The sequence below is a fragment of the Rhinolophus sinicus genome, chromosome 2 (assembly GCF_057876585.1).
Source record: "Rhinolophus sinicus isolate RSI-liver-muscle chromosome 2, RSI-T2T, whole genome shotgun sequence".
Taxonomy (NCBI): domain Eukaryota; kingdom Metazoa; phylum Chordata; class Mammalia; order Chiroptera; family Rhinolophidae; genus Rhinolophus; species Rhinolophus sinicus.
Genome location: NC_142502.1, coordinates 142,549,918 through 142,561,112, shown reverse-complemented (window position 1 = coordinate 142,561,112; position 11,195 = coordinate 142,549,918). Strand labels below are relative to the sequence as shown.

The 11,195-nt window shown below is 34.1% G+C and overlaps 1 protein-coding gene across 3 annotated transcripts in view; it reads left to right on the top strand.

Annotated features, from left to right (window-relative positions):
* The first annotated feature begins 831 nt into the window (after nucleotides 1-831).
* The window catches only part of ETAA1 (ETAA1 activator of ATR kinase), a 28,444-nt gene continuing 18,080 nt past the window's right edge, over nucleotides 832-11,195 (top strand). For 2 of the 3 annotated variants that reach the window (XM_019718170.3, XM_019718161.3), the window contains exons 1-5: nucleotides 832-1,193; nucleotides 2,352-2,480; nucleotides 2,744-2,820; nucleotides 6,337-6,446; nucleotides 6,701-8,727. In XM_019718170.3, the coding sequence (XP_019573729.3) occupies nucleotides 971-1,193; nucleotides 2,352-2,480; nucleotides 2,744-2,820; nucleotides 6,337-6,446; nucleotides 6,701-8,727 (2,566 nt within the window). In that variant the 5' untranslated portion in view covers nucleotides 832-970. Of the gene's footprint in view, nucleotides 1,194-2,351; nucleotides 2,481-2,743; nucleotides 2,821-6,336; nucleotides 6,447-6,700; nucleotides 8,728-11,195 lie in introns of those variants that run through there. The other variant, XM_074332077.2, reaches the window with a different exon arrangement.

The window sequence follows — 11,195 nt, the reverse complement described above, 5'->3', positions numbered from 1 at the left end:
ATAACTGGTAGATATCCAACTTCATTATCCTTCAAAAGTTTCCTGGATATTTTTAGCCTTTTGCATTTCCATATACTTTTAAAATAAATTTGTCATAACACACACACACACAAACACACACACACACACACACACACACACACACACACACACACAGTCCTACTGCAATTTTGCATGGATTTCCACTGAATCTGTAGATCAATTTGAGAACTGACATTGTAACAATACGGAGTCTTGCAACCTATGAATATTATTATCCTTTATTTATCTAGGTGTTCAATTTCTTTCAAAAATAGTTCATAATTCTCTCTGTAGGGGTATTGCAATTTTTGGTTAAGTTTATACCTAGTTATTTGATATCTTGTATGCTACTATAAATTGTATTTCTTTAAGAAGTCAACATTGTTACAAATCAATTGAAACAATTGATCTTTGAATATTAACTTTGTATCAGCTACTGTTAATTGATGAATTTAATAAGTTTTCCTACATTTTGTGGATTTTTCTATGCACATATCATCTATGAAAAAATATTTTGCTTTCTTCCTTATACTTTTATTTCCTTTTCTTTAAAATACTAAAACCCACAGTAATCTGAACGAATAATGTGTAATTCTAGTTGTAAATGCAATAAAAAGATGCCAATGGATTCAATCTTCTTTTCACCTCTCCTGCTGTCACGCTCAGTTACTATGGACACACCTGTAATCCTTAAACTCCTTTCCAATGCTGATCAATCTGAGCAGAGCCCAGCAAGGTCGGAAGCAGGCTGCGGAAGCGCGCTCCCCAAGCACGCTGACCGCACCGCCCCCCGCCCGGACGCAGCCAATCAGCGGCCGCCTCTTACCAGCGCGCCATCGGCAAAAATGGCGGCGGCCGTTAACGCAGGGTCTCGTTTTTAACTCCATTGCTTTACTTCTCCCGTGCAAAATGTGAAAGGAGAAACGGCTGGTGGAGGGGGTCCTAGGCAATGAGTCGGCGAAGAAAACATGGGGACAGCCCTGGCCTGATGAACACGCCGCGCAAAGCGGCGGCGGCTGACGAATGCACCTCGATGGTGGAGCCAGGGAAGAGGCGGCTTAGGTCGGCCCGCAGATCGGGGCTCCGCGGGGTCGGAGACGGGTCTCCCCGGCCCATGCCGCAGCAAGAGCAGCCTCCAGCAGCCGCTTCGTGCAGTAGAAGTAACCCCGAGGGTGAGACGTGGGCAGCGCGGCCCTTCTGGGCTTCGGCACTGCAGCCCCACAGCCGAACTTGCAGCTGGGAAATTTGGGGTGGGAGTGAGGGTGGAGTCTGAAGGATGTTTTCTTTCTCTGGGTTTCTCCCCTCGCGAGTCCAAAAGTAACCTGACACACTTCCCACGGCTTTAGTCCCCGAATTTGAGCACTGCCCTGTTAGGTTTGACCACTCACTTGCCGCCCCTGCCACAAGAATGGGCCGTGTGGGGTTTACCTGTTTTAAGGGAGGGCGGCTAATTGCTAGGCTGCTCTTCCAGTTAGCAGCAGAGGCAGAGCGAGGAGAAATGTGATAGACCTGTTGCCTTCAGCGTATTCTTAGGGGGATTATTCCCCTTAACCTTTTCGCCCTGACTTGCTTCAGCGAAGCGACCCTATGAAAAGCTATAGCTATTTATCCTCGAAGCCTCCGTGATGTCTCACTTCTTTATGAATAAACCGGAAGTTCCTATGTGTAGGGTCCCTCAAAGTAGGAAACTAAGGGCTGCGGAATATTTCATTCTGATCAATTTTTGGTGTTCCATTTGTAAAAGATTTCTAATAAATTCCAGTAGGAACTGAAACTCATTCTAAAGTTCTTTACTACAGCGTGTTCTTAAAATACGGCTTTTGTGACCTTAACTTGGCTTCACTTCACTTTCCCAAAGCAACACCGGAATAAACAAAAACAAATCTCTGGAAATGTAAAAATGATACTAGACAAAACTTTCTAAGAAATGGATAACTTAAGTTTTTTGACGTAATTGGTGTCAGATAAAGTTGGTAAAAGCGGACTGAACAGACTTTTACTGAAGTTTCTGTTGAGTGTATAAATTACAGGTGGTTTCCAAAGCCTCCAAGTTCCAGTGATAATGAATGGAGTGACTAGGGTGTATATATAGTATTATACATTCATAGAGCTACTAGAGTATCTTAAAATACTTGCTATTTACCATGTTAAATTTGTGAAGTATTACAGGGATTGTTATGTGAAACATTTCAGTTGTGGAAGTAATATCTCTGGGAGAAAAGTTTATAGTTGAACTATGAAAAGTAATTGTGTCTAAGCTATTATTTAATATTGAGGTATTATGAAGTGATACTTTAAAATGCAACAATTGTTATTTTAATCTTATGTAGAAAGGTATGAAACACCAAAGAGAGTGCTGAAAATGGATTTATTGTCATCTACCTTCAGTTCTCCTAATGATCCAGATGGACAGACTGATATCTTTTGGGATCAAAATTCTCCGATGACAAAACAGTTAGGTAAATTGTTACTTACATTTTTATCTGGATAACGGTTTCATAAATGATTAGGATTTAACTACAGAATTTCAGTCGGGTAACATCAGAATTTTTTACAATGGATGCTTTTTGAGAATCTTATGTGATTGTATTGCTGTGATAGGCATGTGATGTCAGAGAGCATAGTGCTCTTAGCCATGCTAATTGTTTTCTAAGAAGTGACCACTATTATTAAGAATCAAGTTTTTTATTTACAATTTATAGAAATGTCTTTGTTTCTTTAGGTAAAGGAAGAAGAAAACAGATTTATACCACAGATAGTGATGAGATCTCACATATTGTTAATCGAATTGCTCCTCAGGTAACTACCACTAGTTTTATAATTGATTTTAAAACTGAAAAATATGCCATTAAGTCCTTGTATAGTTCATTTATATGAAAAATGTTTTGTCTTGCAATTCTCTTTTCTGAAAATAGAGCAGCAAGGATTACCTTTACCTTTCCTACTACTGAGATTTATGTTTTGAAAAAAGAAACGATGTAAAATTGGTGATATATGTTTCCCTAAGCCTAATATTTTTACTTAATTTTTTAGAGTGATGATTTTTTATTAGAGCTTTGTGTTTGTTTTGTTTTTAACATTGTTTAACAATATATGGCATCATTTTTCAAGTTACTAAAATAATAGAATCAGATAATAAAAATTTAAACTTTTAAGTTTTTATAATTGGCATTGTTTACTGTTTATAGCATACCTTTTCCCCATCGAAACTGCTATGAATACTATTGACTTACAAGATCATCAAGAAAAATTATAAAAGCTGTACTAGGTGACCCTAAACAAGTCACTTAAGCTTTCGGAACTTCAGTTCATTCGGCCATAAACTAGAATTACTTGTCTTGCTCTCTTTATTGGATTATTATGAGGATTAAATTAGATAAAAATTCTTTGTAAACTATAGAGCACTATAAATGTAAGGTTATGTTAAAGTTAATTATGATAGTTAAATTATTTGCTGTAATAGAACCATCTGCAAAAGTTTTTCTTTATTTCATTTCTTGTACTGCTTAAGTAAAATCGAAATAATAAATTCAAGTCAACCTTTGTTCTGAACCTCTTTCCTCTCTATTTTCCATATTTAACAAGGTTTAAAGTCAGAAAACATCCAATTTTTGCTTAGTGTCTTTTCTATAGGAAGTAGAGTATTTTTCCTTGGCATGCCCATGGACAGTGACTATATCTATATATTGATGGTAAACAATAGATGGCACTGTCCCAAACTGTGGTTACAAGGAATCACCATAATCCAGGTGGAGGAGACAAGAAATAAGGTTTTTCTTAGTAGCTATAAAATATCCGAAATTACAACTAGCACAGTCAAAACAGCTCTGTTGCTACTAGCTCTACATTCCATGTTTCGCATGTCATAGAAATTCATTTTATATATGGTTCATTAGTTAAATAGCATTTATACCATAATACTGCTTACTTCATGAGTTAACAATAGACTTCATTAATTGTGGGTTTCACATGAAAGAAGCACAATAAAATATGTTTGGGCTGGCCAGCCTAAATAGTGATAAAAAGATAGTTGAGTAAATTATTGGACTCTTTACCTAAGTGGGCTGGAAATAATAGCTCACATGAAGAAATGTCAACAGTATGCAAGTGGTAACTTGTGTATAAGAAAAAAATACAGTGAAATTAGTTCCTTTTAAATGATACCCTTTTTAGCTGAGCACTTTTAAAACATAAATCTTCGATAGTAATCGGGGGTCTTTTTAAAAGCTTTTAAAAAGTGTTCTCAGAATGACATATTCATGTTTATTTTTAGGTATGTTATCAAATAATTATTTAAGTCACCTTGATATTTTCAGACATGGCATTTAAAAAAATATGCACTTTCATTTTAATTGGATAGTCATTTTACTTTCTTCAAGGATACTTTTTATATAATGTTGTTTATTTGAAGATGGTGTACGAGGTGTGACAATTAAGTTCGTGAACTTATCCTAGAAAAAGTGCTACATAGCTCATTGCTGAATATCACTAAGGTCACCTTCGAAGTACTCCCATTGAGAAGCGATGCACCAACGCCAGTGCCTAGTCCACCCCTCAAAGCAGTTTTGGAGCTCTTTTTCTAGAATGGCCATCAGAGCTGTGGTCATATTACCCTTGATGTTCTGAATATCATCAAAATGTCTTCCTTTCAATATTTCCTTTATCTTTGGGTAAAGAAAGAAGTCATTGGGGGCCAGATCAGGTGAGTAGAGACTGTGTTCCAATACAGTTATTTGTTTACTGGCTAAAAACTCCCTCACAGACAGTGCCTTTTGAGCAGGTGCACTGTCATGATGTAAGAGCCATGAATTGTTGGTGAAAAGTTCAGGTTGTCTAACCTTTTCATGCAGCCTTTTCAGCACTTCCAAATAGTAAACTTGGTTAACTGTTTGTCCAGTTGGCACAAATTTAAAATGATTAATCCCTCTGATAAACAAAAAAGGTTAGCAACATCATTGCAACAAGTTCGCGAACTTAATTGTCAGACCTCGTATATTTTTTCCATCATTTTTATAAAACTACACAGTATACTCGTAGGATTAAATGAAGTAATATATTTAGGTACCTTATAAAGCATCTGGATTGCATTGTGTTATTATCAATGAAGAAATTTTTAAAATATAACACAAATAGTATAAAAAACATACAAAAAACCCATGTCTATATAAAATTGGATATATAAAGTTGTCATATTTTTATTCTCTAAAAATCGAATACATTTAAAATTACTTGGTAAATGGACAAAATAATCCATAATTAAATCATCTTTAAGAGTGTCATTTTCCCCAACTTCAAGGTTGTTGAAATAAAAAGGGAAAAAATATAATGAAAGTGAAATTATTATTATTTTTTTTTAGTATTTTGCAAAGCTAAAATCTAAGTTCAGCTGGACATCTAAGGAAACTGCTTGTTGATCAATTAAGGACTCTAGTAAATAAACATGGACTGACATCTTTTTTTCATCATTTTGCTAGATGCTGAACTATCATAAGAATAGTCCTGGCCTTCAAGTAATTTTTAATCTAGTGATAAGATTATTTTTACCTTGTGTGATAATTATGTTCATTCTAGGTACTATAAAAATATACTAGAAAATGGTTAACCTATTTGATTTGTTGGTTTGCTTTGTAACTAATGCATAAATTCATTCTTCAATATTTTGTGTGATCAAGTGACTGAAAGGCATAACAAAAATATATAGGACTAAAACAGCTTTTCCCCTACCTTATTCTTAGCATCAGTTCTAACCTGGTACTCATCTCTAACTCAGTCCTTACTGTAATTCTATGTAAACGTTCTTAATTCAGGTGAGTATCGATTGTCCAACTTTTGGAGATTAAGATTATAATGGGGATAGGGAAAATTTGAAGACAGGTGATATAGAAAGAATTCCATATGTATCTCTCTTTATTATTAATTCTGTTGTTTTCTGCTATACGGTTTCTAATACTAATATTTATTTTTATGAATATCTTATAAGTTGATCGGTTTTCTTTTGATAAAAACATGCTTTTATTAAATATGCATTTGTTAAATAATCAAATTACTAAAACTACATTTTTTTGAAAATAAGGAATTCCCAATTCTGAATGTTTTCATTTCCTGAAACATAAATGTATCATTTCTTGCAACTTGTTATTACCATCTTCCAGCTTCTTATTGTTTTGGAGATTGATTAGTAACTATCACCTTACCAGAATTGATTACTTTAAGAAAATAATTCAGTGTAGTTCAAAGTTTTTTTTCTTTTTCTTTTTTTCTTTTTCTTATTTTTGTACTTTACTTTTGCACCTCTTTTTTCCACCTTCTGCCAAGGTTGAAAAATCAACAACAGACTCCATGCTGGGTGTATGGATTGGTGCAACTGCTATTCCTTGTACTCCTAATGTAGCAAAGGGAAAATCAAGAGCAAAAAGCTACACAAAGTAAGTTCAAGCTTTATAGCTTTTCAAATATCCAGTGAAGCAAATATTTTTAGTAATATGCTGCTTTGGTGTTGTGAATATATCAAAAGAAATTTTTTTTTCCTTAGTTTTGACAAGTAAAATTTTGAACTTAAAATCATTATAACGTAGGTTTTAAATTTTTCAAGTTTTATCATATGTTAAATAACAATTGAATGTTATGATGACTCTTAGACTTTTTCTTAGTTACAATTTTTTAAATATTTGTTTAATAGGTTTAAAACACAAAATCGAGAGGAAGAACTTATGAAATTGGCTAAGCAATTTGATAAAAATATGGAAGAGCTAGATGTGACTCAAGAGCAAAACAAGAGAAATCATGATTTTATCTACATGATTTCAGAAGCAGAGACTTTAAATAATTATAAAGATAATGTGCAGATGCAGTTATTACTTGACGTAGTTCCTGAAATAGATAATGCTAGAATTAAGAAGTCAATGAAAGAAAACACCACGGTATCTGTGGTAAACGATCAAAATAGCAGTCAGAAGTCATTTGACCAAAATATTGAAGTAGCCCTTAATGCCATTTTTGATGGTTCTACTCAGAAATGTAGTGGACAGTTAAGCCAAGATCTGTCAGATGCTTTTTGTAACACGATTAATACTACCTTTGGAAAGAGAAGCGCTTTGAAAGAGGAGAAAATCATTACTAATGAAACTCTGGTCACTGAAAAACTGCCAAATAAACCTCCAGCATCACTTTCTCGTCAAGGTGATAACTCTGGAATGACAAAATCATATGTGACTTCCTGTACTAAGGAGCCAGAAGCTTTTAGTAAGCACATAGATGCATTTACTACTGGTGATTTTGAGGATGATTGGGAAAACTTACTAAGTAATGAACCTTTTGTTATGCAAAATGTAGAAATGTCTGAACCTCTCCCTGTTCCTAAAACAGCCCAGATGACTGATCAAAAGGGAATTTGTACCTTTAACAGTAAAAACGATAAAAGTAACTCAAGAACAAATATAAGTCTAGATGTTAGGTTAAGAGATTCAAGAATTTTACAAGATCTTTCTTCAAAGACACATAACAGTGAATTAATAGATGCTGGAAAATACAGATTTTCACCAAATTCAAATGGTAAACCAAACAAATTACCATCTGTTGGAAATAAAATGAAATTTGAGAACTCTTTCAGTAAATTCATTCAAGACAAAACTCAAGATTGTGCCGTTGCATCTAATCTGACAAAAGTAAAGGAAGACATTCATACTGAATTTATTTTTAATATAAATGCTTCTGAAAAAAAGTCTACTTTGAACACAGGATATTCTAATGAACAAAAAAATAAATCTATTTTTAATCAGCCTTTTAAAACGTCTGCTAATACAGTTTCTTTTGGCTCTGCTGCTTTGGACAATGCAAATCAGACTAATGCATCAAAGTTAGATTCTTTCTCTGATGATTGGAATGACCCATCATTTGCCAGTGAAATTGTTAAAGCGTGTCATCAATTAGAGAATACCTGGGAAGCGGATGATGTAGATGATGATTTATTATACCAAGCATGTGATGATGTTGAAAGACTAACTCAGCATCAAGACATTAGAAAGGACAGCAAGACATCAGAAAGTATACTTGAGATTAATAATAATTCCAAACATGGAGCCAAAAACAAGTTTACTAAATCTGAACAAAGAAATCAGTTGGTGCAATCAACACATTTGAATCTGAGCAATATTTCAGCACAAACATCTTCGTTGACAAATAGCTCACAAATAAATGAACCAGTGAAGATGCAGAAAGGGGAAATTTATGGAAATTCTCCAAGTTTTTTAGGTGCTACAACAAATTTGACTATATACTCTAAGAACTCGAATCGTCTGATCAATAATATGCCTTTCCCTTGGAATAACACTCATGTTCCAATACAAGTGAACAGTTCCAAATCAATTCTTACAAGAAGTTCAAGTTTGGATTCAGATTATATGAGTACAGAAATTGCTACTTATAAGAAGAAATTGACTGCTCAGCCTCTGTCCCATACGACCATAAAAGATGAAGCTCAGAGTAACCTTAACAGAACAGTTAGATTTTCTAAGTATACGTTTACAAAGATGAGAAATTCTCAGATTCTTTCCCAGTTCAATCAAAATTGTGTAACAGGAAGTATCTCTGATACCAAAATTACACAGGGTTTGGAGAAAAACAAAACTCATGTCAACTCATGTGGAAAGACTGTTGAACAGCAATCTTTGGTGAAACTCTCTGAATCTTTGAAACAGCTTTCAAAAGGTATGTATGAAATTGTTTTCTTTGAAAGGTAGCATCTTGGAAAGTAGCCAAACTAGCTTTTTTTTTGCATTGAATTTGCATACCATGTAAGGTAAAAACTATGAAATTTAACTAGAAGTTATAAAGTGATTTTTATAAATAATTATGTCGTAATATACAAAGAGTGGGTGATTTGTTTTTAGAGACTGCATTGAATGCTTTCCCAACATGTAATACAGTGACTAGCATATAGTAGGCACTCATTACATTTCTTTTGAATATTTTCTGAATTATTTTCCAGAAAATCGTACCTTAGATATATATATATGACTATGTGAGATTGTGTATGTTTAGTAAATAACTCATGGTTTTAAAACTTGAATAATCTTACTCCAGTTTAGGAGACACTGAGGTGAATAATATTTGAAAATTTAGAGCATTCTAATTAAACATGTTTGCTGGTATAATATCTGATGTAAAACTCGTTGTGATAGTTAGAATTATAATTTACTTACTTAGTACAACCTGTCATCTTTCATTCTTCCAATTCTTCTTTACCAAAATTCTTTCCATCAACAAATTACATTGTTTCTACCTGAAAAATCTCAAAACTGTCCATTTTCCTCACTGTCTATTGCTATCACCATTTTCCAAGCAACATTTATTGACTGGACTACTGTAGTTCTTCTACCTGTCTGTCCCCTTTCAAGTATGATCTCCAAACAGAATACTCTTTTACAAACAAATCGGCAAACACGGCATTCCTATGCTTAATCTCAGCCTTCAGTGGCTGCCCAGCTATTTCAAATAAAGTCCAAACTACACTGTGATCTACAAGGCCTTGGATTCTCTCTCCTTAACCTGCCCGTCCTCTTCTCCCTTACCTGCTAAGCTTCACTTGTACCAGCTGTCTTTCAGTTCCTCAAATGAAATAGGTTCTTTCCCAGTTCAGAAGCTTTGACTATGCTATTCCCAACGAAAACTCCTTCCCAACATCGACATCCCCTACTCCCACCCTTTGCTTCGTACTTTTTTATCCTTAGGTCTCAGTTGAGTGTCACTCTCTCACAGAGGCCTTCCTTGAACACTGTATAAGTAAGCCTTTTCCTTGTTAATTTTCCATCATCGCTTATTTCCTTCACTTTTATCACAATTTGTAATTAAATAATTGATTACCGTCTGTCTTATCAGTGAGCACCTAGGCCTACCACAGCATCTGCCACTTAGAAGATGTTTAATATTTGAATGAACATCATGCAGTATAATGTTAAAAAATCTGTTATTCACTGATAACGTAATATTTTTTCAAAGGGAGTATGTCTGTCATGACTACTAGTGCTTCTTAATAACCAGTACTTTCTCACAGACTCATGTCTTTGCAGATGCCATTTCCCTCACATGCAGATACCAGATCTGCCAGCCTGTTTTCCATTTGTCCTGTGAAACACAATGTGTCTCTGACCACCCAGAGTGATTTACATTCACTTTCTCTGGGTTTCTCCAATACTCAGTGCCAACTACTGTTACGGCATTTACTATACGAGCTTGTAATTACAGATTTTCTTAATTAGTCTCCCTCACTTGGGGCTGACATTAGTATTCTTATCTGTTATATAGATCAGTGCTAATGCAAGAAAGATTTTAGTTTCTTTTAACATTAAATCATTGTTCTCTGTTTCGATTCTAGATGATGCATTTGTTGGTATTAGTGCTCCAACTTTCCTATTTAAGTGATACCTCCTCTTTTTAAAAACAAATTGTAACAGTAATATGCTGGTTTAAAAAGAAAGAAAGAACAGTGTAATTTGAAGTAAAAAGTTAAGTCCTCCACTTTGGAATGCATCATGTAACATTTCTTTGTGTGTATAAAAACGTGTGTGTATACCTATAGATTTCCTTTAGTAGATGGAATTACATAGTATATACCCATTATTTAGCAACTTGATTTTGCCTTCACTTAATGTATTATTCTATCTTTTCCTGTTAGTGCATATAGATTTGCTTCAGTCCTTTTAATGACAACATCTTATGTCATTATATGAATGTACCATAATTTATTTAACTGTGTCTCTACTAATGAAAGGTTAGTTTGGTTGCAGTTTTTTGCATTACAAACAATCCTCCAGTGAGGATCATTTCCTTCTAACAAATTTCTTCATGCTCTTGTGATTGTATGTTAATTACTGAAAAATTGTTGTAGGAGAATGTTTTGAAGTTTGATGGATATCACCACATCTTCCCAAAAAGTTACATCAGTTTATATTCTCATCAACACTGACAGTGAATATATCTCTATATTATAGCCCAAACTAGATATTTTGAAACTTTAAGGATAATCAATCTATAATAATTTTAAATGTTTATATTCAAATAAGTGTTATGAATTGGTGCATATTCTCAACATGAATATATTTACATATAATTCCATTAGAGACTAAATCTCTGGAATATTTGCGTTTTCCCAAAACTTCTATGTCCTATCCTATCTG